The sequence below is a fragment of the Rhea pennata genome, chromosome 3 (assembly GCF_028389875.1).
Source record: "Rhea pennata isolate bPtePen1 chromosome 3, bPtePen1.pri, whole genome shotgun sequence".
Classification (NCBI taxonomy): Eukaryota; Metazoa; Chordata; class Aves; order Rheiformes; family Rheidae; genus Rhea; species Rhea pennata.
The window spans coordinates 92,444,031-92,468,902 of NC_084665.1; the positions used below are offsets into that span (position 1 = coordinate 92,444,031).

Genomic DNA, 24,872 nt, shown 5'->3' on the forward strand with positions numbered 1-24,872 from the left:
GCAGCCCCTCCGCGCCTCCCGCGGGCCCTGGCGCCTGCTGCCGCGGGGCGGGGGGAGGCTGCGGGGGGAAGGCGGCGCTGCGCGGCGGCGCTGCGCGGGTTCCCCGGCGGCGCGCGGGGGCGGGCGGCGGCGCGGGGAGCCGCGCAGCGGCGCGACCCGGGGGCGCGCACGGCGGGGGCGTGCCGGGGGCACCGGCGAGGCCGGCCATGCAGATGGAGGGGGCGGGACGCGGGCGCCGTGACTCGGAGCCCCGGAAGAGCGGAGAAAGCCCGTATAAAAACTACCGGGGACCTTCGGCGGGCAGAAGCACGGCGGCTCCGCGGACGGCTGCAGCCGGCGGCGCGGCGGCCTCTGCCCCGGCGGGGAGGCGGGCGCACGGCGGCTCTGCGGCTCGGCGCCTTGCCCGCCGCGCCCCCCGGCTCCGCGCAGCCCGTGCCCCCTTTTCTGCCCCTTCCCAGCGCCCCCCGCCCCGCTGCCCCGTCCTCCCGCCCCCGCGCCGCTCCGCGGCCGCTCCGCGGGCTGCCCCGCCTCCGGTGCGGGTTGAGCGGCGCCGCTCACTGCGGGCTGCCCCCGCCTTTGCCAGGCGCGGAGCGAGAGCGGGCGGCGGCGGCGGCGCGGCGCCATGGCCGAGGACGGCGGGACTTGCGCGGGCTGCGGCGAGAGCGCGCACTGCAACGTGCTGAGCTGGGAGCAAGTGCAGCGCCTGGACCGCATCCTGGGCGAGACCATCCCCATCCACGGCCGCGGCAACTTCCCCACGCTGGCCATGCAGCCGCGCCTCATCGTCAAGGTGGTGCGGAGCCGCCTGGAGCTGCGCGGCATCGGTGTGCGCGACGTGCGCCTCAACGGCTCGGCCGCCAGCCACGTCCTGCACCAGCACAGCGGCCTGGGCTACAAGGACCTGGACCTCATCTTCTGCGCCGACCTCAAAGGCGAGGCCGAGTTTCAGACTGTGAAGGACGTGGTCTTGGACTGCCTCTTGGATTTCTTGCCCGAGGGGGTGAACAAGGAGAAGATCACGCCGCTCACCCTCAAGGTAAAGCTGCGCGGCGAGGCGCGGAGGATCCCGGGGGCGCGGTGGTGCGCGGCCCGCGGGGCCCCGCGGAGCGGCCGGGCGCTGCTCGCGGCGCTTGCTCGGGGGCGCCGGCCCCGCTGGCGCGGGGTGGCTCTGCGGGCTCGGCTCGGCTCGGCTCGGCTCGGCTGTGCCTGGGCAGGGCAGCACCATCCGCAGCGAGAAAATGTCTGTGGCGGCGGGCGGTTTCTCGCGTGGGGAAGTGCCGTGGTGTGGAGGCACGTCTGCTGCTGCCCACGACAGTCCACTTGAGTGAGTTAGGCTGAATGCCAAATGCCTTTAAGATTTTTTTTTTTTTGCAGTTTTTCTTTCTTTTTTGAACATGGGGTAGATTTGCAGAATCTGCACTGAAGGAGCAGACTGAGGAGGGCGAATACTTCTGTGGGTTTTTCTTCAGCCGTGACCTTTCGTGTGTTAGTGCGTGGATGTTTGGTGGGTGTGCCACCCGTCTTGTGTGCAGATATATTTAGAGGTGCTTGAAAGAAGCAGTGTTGCAAAATATTTCCCTCGCACGACACAGTCCCAGAATGTCCTCCCCTGTCATTCCCGTGCAATAGCCACACTCCAAGCTCTTACATTAAACATATCTCTTCGGGTTTGTATTTGCAGCCTCCTTAAAATCCCTTGTGAAATGGTAGGACAGGGTGGAGGTGGGGGAGAACACAAACAAGTGCTGCCAAAGGGAAATCCCTTGCGTTTGTGTCTTCATTTGCTCATTTTGTGTTTCTGATTGTAGGAAGCTTATGTGCAGAAAATGGTAAAGGTATGCAATGATTCAGATCGATGGAGTCTCATCTCCTTGTCCAACAACAGTGGCAAAAATGTGGAGCTGAAATTTGTGGACTCTCTGAGGCGGCAGTTTGAATTCAGTGTCGATTCCTTTCAAATCAAGCTAGACTCCCTGCTGCTTTTTTATGAGTGCTCAGAGAATCCGATGACCGAAACTTTTCACCCGACTATCATTGGTGAGAGCGTCTATGGGGATTTCCAAGAAGCCTTTGATCACCTCTGCAACAAGATAATCGCCACCAGAAACCCAGAAGAAATCCGAGGAGGTGGTCTACTTAAGTACTGCAACCTTTTGGTAAGGGGCTTTAGGGCTGCCTCTGAATCCGAGATTAAGTCCCTGCAGAGATACATGTGTTCGAGATTTTTCATTGACTTCTCAGACATTGGAGAGCAGCAGAGAAAGCTGGAGTCCTACTTGCAGAACCACTTTGTGGGATTAGAGGACCGCAAGTATGACTATCTCATGACCCTTCACGGTGTGGTGAATGAGAGCACAGTGTGCCTGATGGGACATGAGAGGAGACAGACTCTTAACCTGATCACCATGCTGGCCATCCGGGTCCTAGCCGAGCAAAATATCATCCCCAATGTGGCCAATGTCACCTGCTATTACCAGCCAGCCCCGTATGTAGCAGATGCCAACTTCAGCAATTACTACATTGCCCAGGTTCAGACGGTGTTCCCTTGCCAGCAGCACACCTACTCGACTTGGCTGCCCTGTAATTAAGGACCACGATTGGCAGACCTGGCGGGGAGAACGTTTCTTAATGTGCAGGAAGGGGCGATGCGCCCCTGCGAAATGGGGTGTTTTGTGCAATGATGATCTGCTCTGGTTTGCAAGCTTGGTAAAAGCTTGTGGTTCTTTTAATAAATAACGGGAGCATGATCTAGAAGGAACCCCCCAATAATTGGATCCTACCCCAGAGCACAAGAGGCCTGTCATTAAAAGCAAACAGCTTCTGCTGAAAGAAGTGAGGGAGGAATGCTTGATGACAATATGGGTTGGCAGTACCTACTCCCATAGCTTTGGCATAGAGAAGGTGGGAAAGCCTCTTTTTTTTAAAAAAAAATTTTTTTTGTTCTCACTTTAGAATGGGATCTGCAAAAGGGAGAATATGAAAGAAATAAAAAAACAACAAAAATGAAAAAACACAAAAACAATTCTATATATATATTCAGGAATTAAGAGTAGAGGCATAAAGCAGAGATAAGCTGAATAAAAATGTATATTGGAATTACTGCATTTGGGGCTTGCAGCAAGTGCCATCTATGGAATGATCCCGCAGAATGTATAGCTTGCTTGAATAGAAATGCTTTAACAGAAACAGTTTGCTCCAAATGAACAGTAGTAGATTGGTACAGCTATAAAAACAGAAGCACGTACGATGACAAAGTCCAATATTTCCAGCTGTGTGCATGCCTCACATTTTAAAAATGTGAGAATACAAGAGAACCAGCTGTGGCAAACAAAATATACTTAAGGACCAAAGATTTCACAGAGAAGTTATCCGAGCAAAGAAGATACAGTAGAGTATATATATATATATATACACATATATATATATAAAAGAAAACAGATGTTGCTATATTTGTACACACCAATAGTAATCAAAAGTGCCTGATGCCTTCATAAAATTTGAAGTGAGAAAATATAGTTTTGTGGTTTAACCATGCATTTTGTTTTATCAGGGACACAAGGATTAAAAACGAATAACATAAGCTTGTGAATAAGTGGTGGAGGAAGTGCCCTATTTTTTTTCTTGGCAAATACTTGTATAGAGTTAATGTTACGTCGGTGTGATATTATCCTAGGTACGTGTGTGTATGTGTGTATATATGTTTGTGTGTGTATATATGTACATGTTATATTTGTATATCTATATATATACACACACAATATATATTAATATGGTCTAGGAAAATGTAGCAATTAAGGAATGTTTAAATAAAGTACTATGTGTTTTCCAGTTTGCAACAGGATGTCATAGGACAGTGGGTACCTTGCAGTGAATTTTTTTAACCCACATCTGAAAAAATTGGAGTAGATGAACCAGTCAGGATTAAGGTGGGATTCAGATAATGTCTTTGGTTGCAAGAACAAGGATTACAGTAATTCAGTGGGTTGCTTGTGAGCCATAATAATTCCACAAATGGAGAAACATATGACTAGCTATTTTTTTTTAACTATTTTGTACTGTAATGCCATTTTGACATTTAACCCACTAATGTCGTGACTGCATACCTCCATGATGTATAATTCAGTGGAACGTGGATCAAAGATAGGTTTATTTAAACCCCCTGACAGCTAAAGGATATTGTATTAGTTGGTGATTTGAACACTAATTGTTAATATTTAAAGGAATATTTTAATAGGATGCGTTATGCATTCCAGGACCACTAGAATTTAGTAAATGTGAAATGAACCCTTTTTAAGAGTGTTGCACGATTGCTTAAAATTATATTTTATAAATATATATATATTATATATATATATTTTTATGCAAATATTAAACATCTTTGATCTGGTTGTCACACTGCATTTACAACCTCAGTACTGTACTTTATTTAAATGGAATCACTTTACATTGGAACAATAACTATTCACTTTCATTTCCTCTCCCAAAAGATCAGTAGGAGGAAAATCAACCTCTGCTGTAGTTTTCACTTCAGTGACATCTTGGAAGGTGTTAAATTCTTTGTTGGCCTTTGAAAACCTAATGACTAAGTGACACTTGAGTCTAATATTTTGCTTTTTCTTACTGAAAAAAAAGAAAGAGGGGGGGAAAAAAAGAGATGGGGGGGGATTCAGGGCTTTGGAAAGAAAACGCGGTGCGACCTGCCTGGTTGCTCGCGTGTTCAAGGAGGCAGGGGAAGAGGGCGAGGGACAGGGCTCGTCTCCCGGCAGTGAATTTTCCCTGCAGAGCAACCAAGGTACATCTATTTTTGTTCCGCTTATGTCCTTTTATCTCCGAAGGCGATTTAGCAGGAACCTGATTTGTTTACTGAGGCACCTTCCCTGGGAATTCTTCAGGAATCGTTAGGGGAAAAAAAAAGAAGAAAGAAAAGGCAGTTTGGCGTGGTTTGCCCGGAGACCTTGCCCCCCACCTTGCTTCCCGGCCCCCTTCCCCGCGCTCGTGGCCCGGGACCTGCCGCTCGCCCGCGGCTCCTCGGAGGGCTCCGAACGGAAGCTGAGGGGAGCGCTGGGGAAATGGGATCAGCTGGTAATGTGGTATGTCTTCTCTTACCACAACTATTTGCAGCAAATAAATGAGTCATCCGCTATTTAAAAGGGTTTGAGAATCTATAGCTGTGCCACAACCACAAAATGCTGATAATACATGACACAATGTATTTTTCCTTTGAAGGACCTTTTTTTTTTTTCTTTTTTCCATTGCTTCAAAGCAAATTGTTTTATTTCCTTTCAGCTCAAATTTTATTGTGTTTTTTTTGAGTGACAGCAGCTAGTTATCTTATAGTGCATGCAGCAGGGCTCTGAGCTAAACTGCACCTTTCAGCGTTCGCATTTTGATACATATATAATATGTTTTTATATATATTATATAGGTATTATGGATCTGTTTTGCATATGTTAGTGATCAAGTGCGGGAACTGGTAGAGCTTTGCTTTATCTGTGACTGGTAGTTTCAAAGGTGCATGGTATTAGTGGTGGGAAGAAGGCGTGAGTTCAGGCCAAGAGTGAAATAAGAACCCCTTTTCAAAGCTGGTTTACTTCTGTGGTTTGCACACCTTCCCCTGCACACAGTCCGACTCTTTTTTTTTTTTTTTTTTTATTTAGTTTTTCCCTCCTCTTCAGCACACTGGTACGTTGAAAGTTAACAACTGCATTCTTGCTTTGTAGGCTGCATTTTTCCCATCCAATCAGATGTAAGGTTAGAACTTGCTACAGGAGACAGTGCCCCTTTTAAAGAGCTGAACTGATTAAAAACATTGACCTGATTACAGAAAAACTGTTTGTGCCACAGCTGAATTTATTGCTAACCAAGAGGGAGCTAAACTTGGTTAAATGTAGCTATCGTGAAACAACCGAGAGCTTCGAAATGGGATTTATTTTATTTTATTTTTTCTGAGCCAGCTCCATCTCCTCAAATGCAAGAAAGTTTCTTCTAAAAATAGAAGGGCAATTAGAACACCAAAAAGGTCATATTTTTGTAGTTTCTAATATTATACTTCAAAATAAAAAAAAAGTTTTTATCTTGCACAGAAGCCTTCACAAATCTTGTAAATACCTCTTGTTAAATGCTTGGTCTGCATCATGTCATAGGCTCCTACCAGTTTACCGTTCAAAGGAAGGTTTTTTTTTTTTTTTTTTTTTTTTTTTTTTTTTTAACTGAAAATGAAGCGTGTTAGATAAGACTGCACAGCAAAGGAAAAGATGTAATTGCATATTCAGCTCCTATTTGAATATACTCTTTTGTATGGTTTTCTTTAAGCAGAGAGTTTCCCCTGCAAGAAAGGAAATCAGTGTACTGTTTTGCTGTTGTAATAATGGTTTGCTAACAAAAATAAATAGAAAAAAGCAAAAAAAAAAAAAAAAAAAAAAAAAAAAGAAAAGCCTGCGAATTTCAAGACAGCTTGGCTAAAGCACTGCAAGCTTCTGCAGTCCGTAGGAGTCTGTGCAGATATGCTTTCCCTCAGATTTCCTTACAACTGTTGCCTTCTGCAAGGCATCCTGTTGCAGCAAACTGCTCCTTGGATTGCTCTTTTGGAACATTTTGACTATAGGCTTTGTCACAGGCAGAAAAAGAGCTGATGGAAAACAGGCTCTAGAGGGAACAGATTGTGAATTTTGTTTACAGCATCCAATATTTGGATTTTTTTTTTTTTTTTTTTTTGTAAATAAAAAGAAGTTATTTTTTTCTATTGATTTGTGTCTGCTGTCTTCTGTGTCTGGAGTAGCTCTGGCCAGTTCCTAGCGAGTACCAGCTCGCTCCCGGGAGAGGGGACGAGGGCTGCGCTCCCGCTGGAGCACGACTCCTTCTGAGAAGCGTTGCCTTCTGCCGGCCCAGTTTGCCCGGCTTCGAAGGAACCAGACCAAAAACACTGGGTTGAAGGGATTCGAGGTGCGAGGACCGGCCGAAGTCGCGTGCCGGGCCGAGCCGGCCCCCGAAGCGGGGAGGGCTGGTTTCCCCGCGGGCGCCCGCTCCTGCCGCCTCCCCTTGCTCGGCTCCCCGACGTCTCGGGCAGTCCGGCAAAGGAGCCCGCGGCGCCCCGGGAAGAGCCTGGGGGACGCCGCGCCGTGCCGTGCCGTGCTGCGCCGCGGTGCATGCCCCTCTGCTTTGGGCTGAGTTATTTCCCATTTTCTGAGCTTAATTGCTTTGTGGGGGAGAGACAAATGACAGTCAGATATCCGGACATGAGTCTTTTATTTTTTCTTATGTGAACGGAGGAATAGTCCGAGGGAGCTGGTGGGCCGCCGTGTGTTTTAAAGGAGGGAGGAGGGCTCAGGCCTGTGGAAGAGGGAGGGCAAAGGCGAGGTGCGAATCGCCAACAACACCATGCAAAGCCCTGGGAGAGGTCGACAGATTAAATTGGGAGGGGAGAAACGGCTCAAGTCTTTAATTTGTGGTTTCCCTGCTAAAGGAGCTAGAACGGCGAAGCTGTCGCTTTTGCTGGTAAGTAACAGCCTGCAGTTTCTCCTGACCGCCACTGCGCATTTTTATTTTATCGCATTAAAAAGAAAAAATCCCCAGGAATCCTTTTGCCTAGGAATGAAGCTGAGCATAGGCTAAGTCAATTCTACATCCTCTAGTAAATGTACCTTGTAGTCCCTGGAAGGCAATAAACTAATAATACTGAGCTCAGTGTTATAAACCTGCTCTTGGGAACCCCCCACGAATCCTTTGCAGAGATTCCTCTTGCCTAGTCACATGCATTTTGTTGCCAAGTGGTTGCGTGGACCTGCTCAAGCCTTCCTGAAGCTGCCGCCGTGCAACTTCCTCCCTTTTCTTTCGTTCTTTCTTTTCAGTCCAGTTCGGAGCGTGCTGCCGTATGCCCTTAGCTAAAGCACGGTCCCTAGCACCGTGCCATTGCGCTGGAGCTGCTGCAGTTCTGGAGCCATCACCTAGCTGGGGTCCTTACGGGCCTGTCGGAAACAGTCCTTGGGGTCGGGAGGGGGGCTCTAGTCCTTATCGGAGGAGCGGGAATGCAAAATCAGGATCTGCGCTGCCATTCGGAAAAGAAATCCTAAGCCTTCAAAGGCCTGGGAAGACATGATGAACGGAGCTTGTCACCTCCTACCTGCTTGCACAACCGTAGTCTATTCAAAATGGTTGTTTTGTGGGTGCAAATTCGCACCATTTCATGTGGCTATGCCCTCTCAGTGCCTGCCAGGAAATTTCCTTTTACCTTTTTTTGCCAGGGAAAAATATGCCTAAAATGTACACTCAATATTGTGAGCACAAAACAGTTACTCTCCAGAGTAAAAAAAATCCCTCAGGTTCAGATAACGTCTTGAAAGGCCTAAATCCCTGCTTCTGAAGAGGGTCGTGTGCCTAAATGTACATTGCCTTCCCTCAGACTTGATGGCGAGCAGCTCTTCTGGCAATCGATCGTCTTCCTGAAAACGGAGAGCTCCACGACAGCCAGCAGTTAGTTTTAAAAAGCGAAAGTCTCCCTGCATAACCAGAACGGGCTCGTCTTCTCTTCGACTTCTCTCCTGCAGGGGTGTAGAGCAGTATTGCTTTTGATACCGCCACTGAAACAAAGCCAGTACACAGCAAACACGTTTCGGAGACCCCCAGCTCATCCCTCTCAGCGTGGTTACCCTCTGCCGCTTGAAGGGAGGTGAGGAGAGACACCTTGAGCTGGGAAGACAGGAATTCCCAAGGGGGATGCACACTCCAACCATTTTCTTTCAGGAAACGTGCTTTAAAGGAGTGTTTCAACAGCACTTTTCTATCTGCGTTTGCCGTATGTTTTTTTTTTTTTTTAAATGTGAGTCCCTTGACTGGCATGTTGCCCCAGTCCTCAACAGTGTAGGGGCCGTGGAGTTTCTGCAGCATGTTCTGACATGGAGCAGTAATTGTAAGGAAATCTTCCAAAAATTGTAACCTTTCGTTTTGTAACTCGTGCTTTGAGAAGAAATTAAAGCCACAATAAAAAAAATAAATAATAAAAAAAACTTTTATTCTTGAGTAATTTCTCTTGCTCTCACTTCTGCATTGCTATTCTGTGCATGTTTCGCTGCTGCACTCTTCATCCTGATTCCTGCGTGGGAAGTGGAGGCAGCAGCACCATGTTCTCTTTGGGCTATCAGTAATTTTGGTGGTACCTGCTGGTTGGCAGCCACTGATGTAAGGTAGTGCCTTGCTCAATAATGGATCATTAGCTGAGGTTCTGCAAGCAGTGTGAGGTATATCCAGGTAGACGGGGGTCCTGAGTCTCTTGTGAAATGCTCTTCAGAAATATTTGAAATAAAATTTTCCACGAGCAGCTCCTCGTGACACAGGTGTTATCCATGCAGGCTCATATAAGCAGTTGCTTGGCCATCACAAGCAGTGCAAGATAATAGCTAAATGAATTAAAACTTTAGTAGAATAATCATGCTTAAAACAGTAATAAAGTGCACTGCAAGGTACTTATTAAGAAATGTCAGCATCCAAAGTAGTAGAGAAGCTCTTTCCCAGATTGAAAGCCTCTCTGGTTTGCTGTAAGTTCATACTCTTAACAAACAAGACACTTGGGTTTGGGCTGAACATATACTTGACATTACCCTCAACCCATATTTTTGCATTTAGAAAATGACAAAAATTTCTCTGCTTTATGATATTATTGTGAACTATGACTTGATTGATTCTTATAAATGCTGTTTATAAGTAATCTTACAAATGTCAGCCAGTGGTGGAAGTGAAACTGAGAACCGAGGCCTTCCTTCATACTAGCTGTGAACTACTCTTTTGCCTTTTTTATGGAACTGTAAAATTGAGTTGCACATTTTTCTTAGATTTAGCTTCCCAAATTGCTTTTCTTTTCTCCCTGCTCTGCCACCAATAATGTCAAATATGTTAAGGCTGAATTCTCTAGTCTGCCAAACTCAATCTGTGTCTGTGAGCTGAATTCACAGTCCCCTGTGGGGCAGCTCAGAGGCAGTGGTGCTGTGTGCGGGATGCTTGGGGGAGCAGCAGCTGTTTTCTTGCAGCCCTCGTGGATCTTCGCGTATGGCACATTTCATAACATCCTTTAAAAATCCCAGAAGTCTCAAGAACTTGAAAACTAGCCAAACTTCACCCCAGACCTGGACGGCCCCACGTTTGTCTCCAGAGTCTGACTGTGGCCACTTGTGACCTGCCTTTCTCCCGCTGCAAGTAGAAAAATCTGTATCTTGCTCGCCAATGAGGAGTGCAATGCCTGTCTCTTGTACGGAGGCAACTTGTTGGGCAGCGCAGCCTCCGCAGGGCTGGTGGCCATCCCAGATGTAGTCTGCTGGGAGAGAATAATGGACTCTGGCTGCTAGTGAAGAACTACCAGCAATTTTTCTGTGAAATGCATGCACAGTATCTAAGGGGTGCAGAAAGGTGACTAGCAGGTACCCTCCACTGTCAAGAGCTCACCATTCAGACTCTGAAGACATTTGCACAAGAGTCTTTCCTGTCAGATGACAATCTTCCATGCTCTCAAAAATACCTTCCCACGGGAATGGGAACCTAAATGAGTGATGGGGTTGATCTGAAAGAGCAATCCTGGATGACGTTCCTGACAATGACCAAAAGCCTCGTGCAGTCAACAGGAGAGTTGTCCTCTGGCTTTAGTAGGCCTCTGGATGAGGCTGTAGGAGCAAATGCTGCTTGTAGAGGCACGCAAGGAGCACACAATGCAGATTTGGTAACTGAGCTTGACCCTAGCGATACTTGCTTGCTCTTTGTTGTTGAATGTTTGCACTGCAATACCAACCAAAGGGCATGACCAGGTTAGGACCCATTGTACCAGGCGCTGTGCAAACACCCATGTGCAAGACCTTCCCCTGGAGCTTCTCCGCGTGGGGTTTTCAATAAGTCCATTCTTTTTCCTTACCAGCCTTGCAATACGCCAGCTCATTTGCTTAAGGAAAGCATTTGCTTTTCTAAGAATTGGGACGCATGCTGCAAAAAGTGTTCCCAAAGAGGCAATTTTCATGAATTAAGATAGAATTTTGTGAATCTGTTCACTTGCTCAGAACATCACATCACGATCTCAGCTTGTCTTCATGAATAACTGAAGCAACTTGCTGGCTTAAAAAGCCGTAGATTGAGTGCTCGATGTGATATATTTTTGTCACTGAGAGGTAAAATCAGTCCTCTTTCTTTATAGTGTAAATAATGCAGAAACAGATGCATTTGCCCCCCTCTGAATTACAAAAACACTTTTAGAGGCTAAGCGAAGCAATGGTTGAGTAACATATGGCAATATTGTTATTATTCTGGCAGAGCCAGAAGTTACAAACATGCTGAAAAAGCTGCAGCTCTTGAAATCAAGCTTCCCAAAAGTGAGTTGGTGTCCAGACTGGGTTTACCGCTTTCTCCTTGTATGAAGGTGACACCACACTTTCTTTTTTTTTTTTCTTTTTTTTCATTTTTTTTCCTCCCTGTTAGTCTGGCTACCAGACAAATGCATTGGGCTCAGCGATTTTCTTCACAAACAGAGATTGACTGTGCCACCACTCTGCAGGGCGAGCCCAACCAGGGAATCCACCTCCCCCAAAATATTCCCCATTGTGAATCCACAACTGGCAGTGGAAAATCATTACTCTGGGGTGCACAGTCTTATTCCATGGGTATCATCTCCTTAATTTATCAAATTGCAGTGTTCAGAAAAATCTTGATATGCTAAGCAGTTTATAGACAAAAGTTGTTAGAAAGTGGGTTTAATGATGGCAAACCACTGTAAATAATGAGGCCGAGGGAAAGGGAGCCTAATAATAGCCCTTTTGGTAATTCAATAGAATAATTTGAAGCTCAGCTGCAAGCTGGTGACTACAGTGGCGCCTACGAGAGCCATGTACTGTGGTTATGGGGTAGTCTCTGTTTCCATGATCATTCCCTATTTCCAGGGCTTATAGTTCGGCTATAAAACTCCCATCAGAAATTTGGTGAATCCATATGTGGTTTCAACCCACAGAAGGCCCAAAATTCAGAGCTAGGATTGGAATTGCCTGGTCTACCTCCCTGCTTGGCCAACATGTTGTGCAGTGCTATGAGTGTCAGGGAGGCCTCTGAGCTGTGGATGATCTTCTTTCATGAAAACTGCAGTTTTCCCCTGTATAACTGCCAGTTAATACTAGCTACTCTTTCAATATATCATTCTTCCCCCCCTACCCTTTAATAAAATATAATATAGTGCATTGGCAAAAGTTTGGCTCATGTTTCTCATGTTGTGACAGATGTTAGTGGACATTTTCCCTCAGAGCTTGGCCATAAATATAAGACTCTATTCCAACGAGAATTTTATTTACTCTCTGAAAGGCATATGGATTTCTAAATGAATCCATTTGTTAGATATAGTTTACATAACGTGCTGAGAATGGCCAGAAGGATAACTTTTCATAAAAAAAAAAGGATTCGAAGAATCACTCATTTTTATTGTGCAATAGAGGGAAACGTGCTTATTTAGAAAGCCCGGGATCACGTACATCTAATTTGCACTAATAATTTTAGATCCAGTTTTCCCTGAATGTAGTAAAAACAAAAATTGGCATATATGAAAACCCATAGATTTCTTGCAAAGTAACCACTTAGCTCATCAGAGATATGGCCAGGCCCCTGTCGAGAAGATCCTTCTCGTACTGGTCTGAGCTGACTTTCCCTCAAAGAGTGACTTTCCCTCACTATCGTTCGTGGGTCAGGCTCCCTCTCGTATGGGGTTGGCACTCTTTCTGTTTTCTTCTATGGACAGATGTGTTTTTGAAAAGCATGTGGCCCAGGGGAAGCAATATGTCCTGTCCTCTTGGGTCCTGCGGAAGTGTAAAATGCAACTTCCTCTTTTATTATTATTATTATTATTATTATTTTCCCTTTTCCTGGAGATTCCCAGACTTTGTGGGCAATGTTCACCCTTGATGCCAGTGGCCCTTGCAGGCCAGGCGAGGAGACACTGCGTGGTTGGCCTTGACCGGCGACGACCCAGGAGGACCCGAACGCCGGGCGATACAGCAGCAGCTCACGTTCAGGCCAATTTTCAGGACTGAGCATTTTTTTTTTTTTTTTCCTCCTACACGTGGTCCAAACCAGCCCGGGCTGCTCACTGCTGTGAGCTTTCCCGGACCCAGCCAAGGGAAGGAGAAAATTGGAGACTGAGATTAAACCATCCCCTCGCAATTTCTGGACAAGTTCCTGCTCCCTCTGCCCGAAACGCTGCTCTCCCTCTGCGCTGGGCTCGGGGGCACCCACCTCCCTCGCCCCAGGGTGCTCTGCCCTGTGGTGGATAGTGTTAAGGACACAGTTGTGTTTTAGTTTTGCTTAAGATATTTTTGCCCATCCGAAAGAAAACAAAATATTTAAAATGTGTTTTGACTTTTTTTTTTTTAGTATAGTTCATAGTAGAAATTAAAAAAAAAAAGTGATTTCCACAATAATAACTTCAGTTATTTTGGCATTTATCCTGCATATCTATCTGGAGCTGCGTGGTAAATTTGTTTCTGAACCAGCGAGTATTTCTGGCCCTGCAGACAGAGCGCGTGGACCCGTGCGCCGCACAACGCGACGCGTTGTGAAGCTTTATCAGTCCAGCGGCGTGAAAGGCCGGCTCAGCGAAGGCCTGCTCCCCTCCCAGCGCCGCGGCTCCCGTACGAAACCAGATCGGCTTTAATGGTCCTCTCTCGCCGGCAGGCAGGAAGCCCGGCCCCAAAATGCCATCTGCGGGCACTTCCCCTGCAGCGTGAGCGTGTTGCTCGCACGGCCGTCTAAGCCCCCGCGGGAAAGGCTCGCCGGAAGGCTACCGGCCTCTTGCAGAAGTTTCTTAGCTCTTCTGGCACTTTCCCTTCGCCTCGAAAGCCGGGAAGTGCAACTTGGCTCGTCCGTCTGCGGCCGGAGCAAGACCCAGTTTATGTTCCTTCCTCAGCTGTGCTGTTCCAGACTTCCTCCCTCTTTGCTCTTCGTTTATTAATCCCATTTATTTCCCCGTTCCTCTCCTGTGGCCTTCCTTTTTGCAGTGGGAGCTCGAACCCGTCAGCACAGGGAGGAGGCGATGTGGGGAAAAGCCTTTTTGCAAAGGCTGCTTCTGGGCGGCTCTGAACCCGTCAGTCTGCATGAGAAGAGCCTACCGGAGCGTATGTACCGTCCCGTGCCTGAAGGTGGGATCAGCTGTCCTTAAACTGTTTCTTACTCCGTCTCTGCAGCCGCAGCAAACGAGTACGTGACATGTTTTCTTGCAGCGAGCGCTGGGGTGGCGTGGGGCCAGTCAATGTGGGGGGCTCCGGCGCCGCGGGAGCCCTCTGCCCACCTGGGCTGGTCGGTGGCCAGGAGCCGAGCGCCCTGCTCCTTGCCCAGCCGGGCAAGTGGTGGCATTAACTCACCATCTTCCGGAGCTGACGGGTGATTTCGTAGCTCAGGTTAGTTGGAAACCACGTGTGCTGAGGGTGGGTGCAGGCAGGAGATCAGCGCATCTCGTCAGGAGCCGGCCAGGAGACGAAGAGTGGAAAGTTTTCTGTTTAAAAACTTTGAGCAGAAGATGCGGAAGGAGAAGCATCTGCAGCCTGAAGACTTCTTCCAGCCAACAGCTCTGTTTGCCCAGGAGCTTTCGCTGGTCGCTGAAACTGGATGAGGCTGTTTTAAGGCGGAGGCATTTCGCTTAAAGCACTGGACAGAAAACCATGGGAGAAGGGACCCCGAAGGTTTTCCCATATATTGCAGCATGGGCTCTTTCTTTAGAGACAGTAGCCCCTCATCTACATCCCTAGTCAAGGCCTGAGGATTGACCCCCCCAAACCAGGGCACTAAGCAAGTTCCCAGATTTTCTTTTCCTGCTCCTTACCTTCTGTTTTCCTGTCTTTCCCCCCCGAAATGATTTTTAGTCTCTTCTCTTTGTCCCCACTCTCCAGGGCATACATAGTTCAGTAACAAACCCCTGGCCTCTATCCCTGCTACCATGCCCCAGCCTTTTTCCTGATAGTTTCTCTTGACAGTTTTCATGCTCCTGGCAGTTAGGTGTTCCTCTGCCATTTACTTTTGGTGGCTACAACTATCCCAAACAGAAGCTGCTAAGACTCCCTTTTTTGCACTATTATTCTGTGTATCGGGCTCTCCATTGCTGAAAAAGACTGCGAAGAAAGAAGAAATGACGTGAAGCCCGTGAACAACAAGTTCAAGCTGCTAGGCTGAGGAGCAGGTGCAGCGTGCTGGGTGCTGCAGAGACTCACCAGGGCCGTCTATTTCCTATTGCATTTTGACACCAAGCTGTGCTGACAGTGCCCAGTCGTGCAAGGGGTTTTGTTTAGCGTCTCCTTAGATGCTTGAATATTGGCTCGACATTAAAAGGAGCAGAATTTTAAACATGGTATTGGCTGGAACGGAGTCACTTCACTTCTTCCTCACACATACAATACACATTTAATCTGTTCTTCCCCTCATAACTTTTGACTATAAGAGCTAATTGCCAACTACCTATTTGAAAAAAAAAAAAGTATTCAGAGTTCTGTGATCTGATGGAGAAGGACCAAAGGACAGAGACTGTAGCAAGGACATCTCACTCCCTTAAATGCTCTTTTCAAGACCTGGGCACCTGCTGCAGATGCTGCCCGCTGTAGCAGTGGGAGAAGAAGACAAGAGGAAGCAATAGCCAGGTTTACTGATACAGGTGTAATTTTGAGAGCCTGTCTCGAGTGTCTGCTTTCCTTCAGCCTGGTCAATGGGTGGCAGCTCATATTTTGTCTAAACCAGTTCTGTTCACTGCCACTCTCATCCTCATAGTCTCTCACATCACTGTTTTGGCACTTTTAAACACTTAAGAGATTTGTTCCCATCTTTGGCCTTTAGCTATGAATAGTGCACTGTCTACATAAATTATGATGAGAGCCACAGAATTTATCTCAGGGCAACGTAACCATAAAATTCGGAGGTCATGAGACCCCCAAAGACATTCACAAAAGTTTTGGAGACAGTGGAACTGCCCGTTCATCAGGCTTTTCTACCAATATAGCATGACTTAAATCCCCTGTTCCTTTCCAAACCAATTGCTCAGCAAAATCTACTAACACTTCACTGAACTTTGAAATGGGGAATCTGGTAGCCAAACTTTATCGCATCTAGAATTGCACAAGTTATTTAGAAAACTCTTCACTTTTACAGTTGAGTGCAAATTTTCCTTTAGCTAGCTGAGCATAATGCAGAGTGTGATATAATTCTGAGATTATACTGGAATTTTGGTAAACTGATAACATCAACAGATGATGCTACATAGAAAAGTGTGAAAAAAGTGATTGTCATTAAATCTGTAAGTACATATAATGAGAAATCAGCAACTTAATAAAACTAGAAAGCACGAAACTAAAAGTTGCGCTGAGGCCAATATTTGATTCTGTAAATTGAATCACACATGGTTGTAGAATTGACTGGAAATAATAAGCAATAGTAGCATGTTAATGAGAATTAGCATTATGAACTATAATGAGCAATATAGCATTAATGCTAAAAGCAATTTCCTTTTTCTAAAAAGCAAGACGTTAATGGTGAGAAAGCTGATGTTAGGGCCGAGCCCAATGGTTTACCTTTGGCTTTCATGGGACCCACGTTTGTTTCCTGTCCTATAACTGGAGCAATTAAAACCAGTTGTGACAGCAGCTCTCAGGTCCCTACACCTCTTCCCTGTAGCGTGCAGGGCTCCAGCCTGCCAGCGCGCGATTACTTGCAGGCTCTCCGTAATTTCGGTCTCTCCAACATGCCCACGTTTTCTACTGTGAGGAAAAAGTTTGCAGGCAGCCTTGCGTTCCAAATCTCAGTACGTTTTGTGTGCGATTGCTTCTGCTTGGTTGCCACAATAGTTTTGTGTTCTTCTAGCCTCCAGTGTAGTAAGCATTTGATTTCACCACTGTTGCTAACCAGGAGTTGGCAGAGCTTGCAGGTTCCAAATACATGACCCAAAACCTACTGAAGGCAGTTGGTTTTGACTGTTGGTTAATAAGCAGGATTCTTAGAGGGCCTCCAGATCGTACTCACAAGGTTCACACAGTATAAAGCGCGTACTCCCTTGCACGAGGTCAAAATATCTGGCATTTCTTCTGAAATTGTTGCAAAATAAAATATTACATGAATCTGTGGACTTTCTTCTTGCTGTTTATTGGGTGAACTATTGACTGTCATCTAGCCTCATGGATGAACATGAGAAGGTTTGGATTTGGCTTGCCATCTCAAAATCTGGATATCTATCTAGGGTTCATCCAAATATCTGAATTTTACCTATACCCCAAAGATTCTGTGTTATCTCACTTCCCTTCCTTGTGAGCTCACTAACCTTCTTAAAATCCTGTTAGGAGAAAGGAAGAAAAAAAAATCTATTTCATGTTTCTCTAGGATATTCTCTTTAAACAGTAGCATTCCTAAGCTGAATTTTCCAGTTGTGTGCTCTGCTTGGGTACCTAAAGTTCCACTCTCTGAGAAGCTGAAAGAAAAAGCTGGAGACTGCTCATATAGACATTACTTTTGCCTGTTAAGTCACCATTTTTCCACATTAATCACAGAGTAAAGATATCGGGCTTCAAGTCAGATTATGACAGTATCTAATGTCTTTTCCACATACAGCTTCAAACTAGGAGAAGACTTCCTCTCTCGTTTTCATGGGAATTTTGTGAATTCCAGTATGTATATTTTTCCAGCTGTAGTATTTTATTTGCAACTGGAAATTGCCAGTAGAAATATCACCTTTCCTATGGAAAAGTTGCTAATACTAAATCTTAGCAACTAAAGTTTATTTCACGTACTCAGGTTAGATAGTCTTTTTCTGCACAGTGTCCTGTAGTGCTCTGAAATGATTCTCTGTAGGTGTCAATAGCTGGATCTTGACTTGTTTACTCATATACAAAGCTGCTGCTACAAAGGTGAAGGCTGGGAGGAGTGGCTACACCTTCATTCTAAGGTCATTTGAGGTAAACCTTTTCTTTGTAAATTTGTCTTCTGACGGAAGATTGCCCATTTGAAGCCACCACCTGGTTTCTTTCCTATGAAGGGAGTGAATAAAATAACTACTGCTGCTCATTTGCAGGGTTTATTTCTTAACCTTAGCCCCAAAATTGCAGCTGGTGGAGCAGAGGATAAGGCCGAATCACGGACATACACACTCTACGTTTCCTATTATAGAAACAAGATGTTACAATGAGTAACCTAACAAAAATTCTAGTACTATTATTTCGTAGTAGGCATCTTCTCCAGTGTCTGTAAAAGCAAGAGACTCGAAATTTGGCCTCTCCTCTGCTACCTCTATGGGGATTGCTCCTTCTCCAACTCCTCTTGCCCTACAACAATGACTAAAATTTGCCTTCTGTCCTTGCCTGAAGCATCTGGCGAGACTGACAAGCTATGTTCCCTATGGCTTGCCAGGCTGCTCAGCTGGTCCAGCCTTGGCTCCTGGGGGATTTGAAGTGCGGCAGGGTTCAGAGTGAAGGAGGCTGACAGGAGTGAGCAGGGCCCTGATCCCTGCTCGGGAGTAGAAACAATGCACCGAAGTTGGTGCAGCTCACCCAGAAGTGGGATATAGCCTCAAAAAACAGGAGCCTTCTTCCAAAATTGATTTGGTTCATAAGGTACTTACTTAATGCAAAGAGCTGGTCTCTCCTGAGTGTGAAATGACAGTGTGTGACTGAAATCATGGTATTTTGCCACGATCATTTTCCACTTGAACATCATAATACACTTTTATAATGTGAGGGTGATGGGCATCACACAGGCAAGCATGGGACTTGCGATGGTGCAGCCCATAGAAGAGGGTGCGTCACAGAGGGTGATTGAGCACTGGAACAGGTTGCCCAGAGACATTATGGAGTCTCCATCCTTGGAGATATCCAAAACTGATGGGACAAGGCCCTGGGCAAGCAGCTCTAGGTGACCCTACTTGAGCAGGTGGATGAACCAGATGATGTCCAGAGGTCCCTCCAACTCCAACTAGTCTGTGACTCTTTGTGTGTTCCGTGCGTGGCCTAGTTGCTCCTAAATAACACATAATGTTCTGTGATAACTGATCCTTTCAGGTGTTAACATGAGCTTGGTAAGCATTAGAAAGATAACATGCACAGTAAAGTGGAAAGACAGGCTACGTTTAACCAGGGGAGTTAGTGTGAAGGTAGACTGATTAAGAGCGTCGTTTTCTTCTTGGTCAGAGCTAGACTATTTTGCTGTATTCAACAGAACGAAGGCTCTCAGATCTGCAGTAACTGTGTGGCTATAACTTTAAGGAGTTGAAGGTCTAAAGGTGTCATATCTTCTTGACACTGCAACACATTCCCAACAAAGGACACATTGACAAGCACCACTGGCAAAGGTAGGAAAAATAATGTCAGGTTTCCTATTTTGAAACTGTTTCAGCACACAAACGCTTTCCAGCTATGACTTCTCCAGATGGCAAATATTTTTTGCTCTCAGTGCAGCATACATATGCAGCAGGTACATACACAATCCTTTCTGTTCTCATTGACCACATCTCTAATCATTCAAGCTTCAGATTTGCTAAGCATGCCCAGCACAGACTCTCCAAATGCTCTTGAGTTTATTCTTGAGGTTTTGCCAAGTGTAGATACAGAGCACAGAAAGCTACTGACTGACTTTTGTCACTACCATCTGTAGCTGCTATACAAAACACCAAAAATAGTCAGTAATCATACATACCAGTTTTTACTCTGTTTGCTGAAAAAAAATAAATCTTTCCTGAATGGAGAGGTTTTGGTAAATCTTTGAGGATTCTGTATCACTTATATTGTCTCCTTCTCAGTTTCATCATTAATGAGCCATTTACCATGAAAATTGCAGTTCCACTAGTTGCCCTCTGCAAAGATAATCAACTTATCTTTTTCCTCCTCCTTTTACCTACCTAAGTAAAAGGAAATACCTGAAAGGGCACTTTGCTTTGCCCATAAAGTTGGGCAGCTGTATTTTGTTTATTAATCCTTGTACTGTTGCTAGCCTCTTTTTACATATTTGGAATTTTACGTGGTCAGCAATTTGGACAAGATTTAATGGACTCCAAAAGTCCAATATTAAATGCTAAGAACACACTTTTTAGGGATCTGTTGGTATGATATAAAGCATCTTTGACTATTTTGGAATGAGAAACATAAGACATTAAAAAGAGATAATCTAAAACTCCAAAATAAACTCTCCCCTCCTTTTGGAAACAGTATCTGTCTTTACTCAAGCTAAACAATTTCATAAGTCATCTTCATTTTTTTGAAAAAGACATCCCAGAATGGCTGGCAAATCCAGTGATCTGATGGAAAGAATTTCTGGATGTTCAGCCAGTCTGAACCATGTTTTGACATTTTATGTAAGAAAATAAAAACTTTTTCCCCCCATTACTCCAGACTGCTATTACCGATCATTTCACACAGATCTGGTTACATGCTCACAGAAAAGTCATCAATGTATTGGAAGAAGGTAAGGAGATAAAACTGTTTTTGTTCAAAAAAATCTTCTGGAGACGCAGTGGCGGAGATTGTCTGTTTCGTAATACAGTTTGCCACGGCTCTAAGTCAGCAGTTCACCCCTGGGCAGCAAAGCCCTTGCTAACGGCCTCAGCTCTTGGCCTAGAAGTCCAAGTACCACCAGTTCTATCTCACTTTGTCCCTCGAAGTTCAGCAAAGTACATCCCCATACTAGCCAACTCAAGGAACGATGGGTCTGTTGAAGAATCTAACTAAAAGTAGAAGGAAAATTGCACGTGCCCCTGTAGAGCTATTCAGAATCTGCAGGTGAGCTCTCAAGATACCTGTTGAAGGCGAGCCTTGGTTTGGAGGAGAGCTTTATTTAAGTAGCAGTTCATTGTGTTCTCCTCTCTGGGAATATACATGTTTTTTTCAGAATCCTTCATACCAGTGGGACTGATGATCCAATATACCCACTTGAAATTTCTGGCAACATCATGGTTAGTGACTCTCCTCCCGATACCTTCCCAGCTGGCTTGCTGCAGTTAATAAATTGCACAGTGTCTTGAGGTGGAATCTTTTTAAATTTATTTTCTCCCCCCACCTTTTGAAGTGAAATTCTGAGAGCTGGATGTAGCAGGCCCTAGTAGTCTCAAGACTGTGGATCTTTGTTCTCACTTGGAGGTTATATCCAGCCTACAGGGAACAGCTTAGCCTATTGGCAGAGAAAGGGATGTGGAAAAGCAAACTGGATAAGAGCAGATACTCCTCGGTCCTAAAGAGTCCTGGCTTTTTTTACATCTGTAGGTAGAGGTGGGTGCAAGGACAAATGCTGTAACGAGTGCGTATCCGACCTAGGCAACATCTGCCGCTAGGTTGTCCCATTCCTGCTCTGTGCCCATAGTTCTTTCCTCATCAAAATTAAAATGCCCTCCCTACTACCCCAAATCAACCTTTTTTCTACTTGGCCTCTTAAAACCCTATTTAAAGAGCTTTCTTCTAGGTCATACAGGTTGGATTATAGCTTAGGAAAAAATAACAAAAAGGGAGAGGTCCAGTTCCAAATCTCCCAAAAAAACCCACCCAACCGCACATGGGTCCTACCTTTCCCTCTGGTGAGCTGAGAGGATCTTTTGTGATATGTACATCAGTGTAAGTGTACTAGCAGACACTCAGACATGAGCCAGACCCTCATGCTAAAGGAGACAGGTTGCTAATTAACAGACAAATTTCCTTTCATCTATGTTATTTTCTCTTGGGTCAGAGGTTTTAAAGGCAAACTCAACAGGGCCTTTCTGTTTTCACAAATAACTTAAAATTAGACTTATTAAAACCTGAATACCAGCTTTTAAAAACATGAATTTGGTTATTTCCTAGGTTTGCAAGGCCCCTGACCCTCTGTTAGAATGACAGAGGTAGAAAAGCACTTGGTTATCTTTAATATCATGTTTTAGCTTACTGAGGTTTTTCTATCTGCTAATGAAAGGAATATATGCCAATTTAGATAACTAAGCCAATTCAGATAGGCTTTGGTTAAGGTATCCACGTATTACATTTGAATATATAATTCAACCAAGTTGGTAACCTGACCTTTTATAGAAATATCAGTGCTTTTGTTGATATAGTTCTGATTAATTATAAAGCAGATATCAAAATAATAGAGACTTATTATTTTTAAAGTGACAGTTACTTGGAAAGAAAGTTTAAGGTTGATTTCAGTAGGCCAAAAAAGAGTAACAGAGAAAAAGTAAAGCCTGTATTCATTAACAATCAGCATGTCCAGTTTTTCCTGTGCGATTCAATGTACCTTCTTTCTCCTTGATAACTAGGGTATTAAAAATGGTTAGAAACAGTAGCCTCATATGAAGTGGTTTGGGCTTAGGCGTCCCGATGATTTGTGGGGAGAAATGGTTCTCCCACACAGGTCTTACATGTGCACATGATGTGTCTGGCATGTCCCGATGGGCTGTGGTAGCAGCACAGAAGACTGCAGTCAGACCGTGTTGATGTCCTGCTCCTTTACAACCCCTCAGGGTTGTAGTTTGATACCCCCTGGCATACAATATCTAGTGTTAACTTCAGGGATCTGTACAGGATAGGAGAAGGCTAAAAAGTCTGGGGCATGTGGGACTGACATCCAAAGCCTTCTCTTTCTAATTGGAAGAGATTTCTAGGTGATAAAAAAGGCATGAGTGGGAGAATCCAAACACACAGTTGCCTGATGGAGAGAGCTGTCTATGTAAACTACCAACAGAATAGCCAATAAACAAATTTTTTTTCATTTTAATATTTACATGGGCTTTACATGAGCTCCTGGAGTTGGGCACTTGTTACTGCCTTTCTTGGTAAACATGACTATGCTGGGCAAATCTCTCTGACAAAAGCCGTCTTGGTGGGGTGTAAACAATTTTCTGATAGCCTCTTCTCCACTGCTGCTTAGCCTGCTTAGTACAGCCAAGTTGCTTTTGCAAAATTTCTTGATTGCTTCTGCATCATACTATCTTTCCAAAGAATCCCAGGACAGCTTAGTGTTGGTTGAGAAACAAGAACAATAGTGCAGAAATGGAGATTACACAGTCTCTCTACAAATGGTGCTGCCTTCCCACTGGGTCCTACAAGTCCACAGAGAACAGGAATATGAGTAGGGATACAGATGACATATGTTATTTGTTTTGGTGAAGAGCTACCCCTGCTCGCTGCGAGCCTGCAACAGAGTTCCCTGACAGACTTCAAGGGAAGGCATGTGAACCAGGGAGACCACGGCTGCATTTCCAAACGTGAACCATAGTGGGAACGTGGCATGATGGGCTGCCAGAACCTTCTTATCACCCATAGCACATCACGGTGCTGCTCTTGCCTCTCAGTGAAGAGGAGCCCAGAGGAGCAAAACCAGCCCCTCGGCATTAGCAGGCACCACATTTCACTGCCTCCTGGCATTTTCAAGCATCTCCTTGAAGTCTGCGTAGTATCTTCCACCTAACTGTAACATAACTCCTATGAGAATTAAGACACAATTCTGGCCCTGGGCTGCCTGTTTTCTTACTGACATGACTACAAAAATGTACAATGAGCAGAGACACTGAATGAGGATGCGTAGGATGAGATGTGCTGGTGGCACAGTTTCTTTACAGATGCCTATATAAAAGTCTTGGATAGCCAGATATAGCAGTTTTCTAGTCCCTTTACCCCATAAAAGTAGAGTAAAGGAAGAGAGTGCAGGACCTCGGGTACTCTGTGTGGGAGCAGACAGGAAGGGCTGGATCAGCAGAGGTAATTACAGTGAATGAAAGCACACGTGTGATTTTGTCTGACAAAGAGATGAATTTGATTTCCTTTCTCCTTATGCACACTTGCTGGTTACTGTTTTGGCTGCAACCTTGCTTTTCTGTTTCTTCCTTTAAATTATTCATTCACATTTGCTTCCCTGCTGATTTAATGACATGTAACTAACTTTTCCTCTGATTTTGGCTTTAGGAGTTAATGGTTTGGGCCTGACTTTGAAAGGAATCCTATAGACTAGAATATATTTGATAGTGTTTTCAAAAGAGCTAGATGGTTTTGAAAATCCACTGAGGGCCTGACTATATCTTCAGTCACTCAAATCCTAGCGGAAATTTGGCCCATTTATCATAAATAGTATTCTAAGTAAAAAAAAAAAAAAAAGCATGTTAGTCTTGATTAAATTATAAAATAAATTACATCCTCTGGAAAAATGGGAACTTTAATGTTTCTCCATTGACCTCTACTCTTGATTAAAGCATGCAAAGTCAGAGAGCCTTCAGGCAGGGCTACCCTCATTACTCAGTTCAGTGGCAAAGCAATGGACTACGTAGCAACAATCTGCCATCAGTCATGGTAATATTTTGTCTAGTCTGGGGCAGAAAGAAAAGCAGAGGAGAATCTCTGTCCGAATCCCTGTGAGTGCTGAGGTAATTCACTTAAGAGTGAGCCTAATCCACTTACTATGGCATTCACCTCACCAAAACGTGAACGGACTGGCAGTTTGGCATCCAGATACCTGTTAGTCTATGGAAGAAAATAAGTGTCTACAGAGGCTGCACGATCATTTCTAGGCAGGTGTATAGGAGGAGGGGAAGGACAAAGTTTGGAGGCGCCTGTCTCACCCTTTGGCTGTTGAGAGTGCTAGTTGTTCAGTTTAGACTAGACGTTTAGCTTTTAGATAGCTAAAAGGTGTCTGGCATTTTTCATAGGTTTATCTAGAGACTGTATGAACTGTCAGTAAGTAGTCATTGCTTATTGGAGCAGTAATTCATCTTGCTCAGTATCTTAATTTCTGCTTTACAAATGATTCTACTTCCCTTGTGATAACCTACTGTATGTTACTTTTTTGGAGTAAAGCTGGGCTTTTTTATTTGCTGGCATCAAAGATTAATTTCAACTCTTGGAGCACCTAAGATTCCTTTTAGATTGAATTTAAGTACCCAACTTCTGCATATC

The 24,872-nt window shown here is 45.0% G+C and overlaps 1 protein-coding gene across 1 annotated transcript; it reads left to right on the top strand.

Annotated features, from left to right (window-relative positions):
- The first annotated feature begins 263 nt into the window (after positions 1-263).
- On the top strand, positions 264-6,746 carry TENT5A (terminal nucleotidyltransferase 5A). Its single transcript, XM_062572814.1, has 2 exons — positions 264-1,036; positions 1,809-6,746. The coding sequence occupies exons 1-2, from the start codon at positions 623-625 to the stop codon at positions 2,586-2,588; spliced, it is 1,194 nt and encodes a 397-aa protein (XP_062428798.1). The 5' UTR covers positions 264-622; the 3' UTR covers positions 2,589-6,746.
- Positions 6,747-24,872: the final 18,126 nt, after the last annotated feature.

Excerpts from the sequence above, each read along its gene's own strand:
- TENT5A (XM_062572814.1), top strand. The coding sequence starts at position 623 with ATGGCCGAGGACGGCGGGACTTGCGCGGGCTGCGGCGAGAGCGCGCAC. Across the intron at positions 1,037-1,808 it reads TCACGCCGCTCACCCTCAAG|GAAGCTTATGTGCAGAAAAT; the intron begins GTAAAGCTGCGC and ends TTCTGATTGTAG.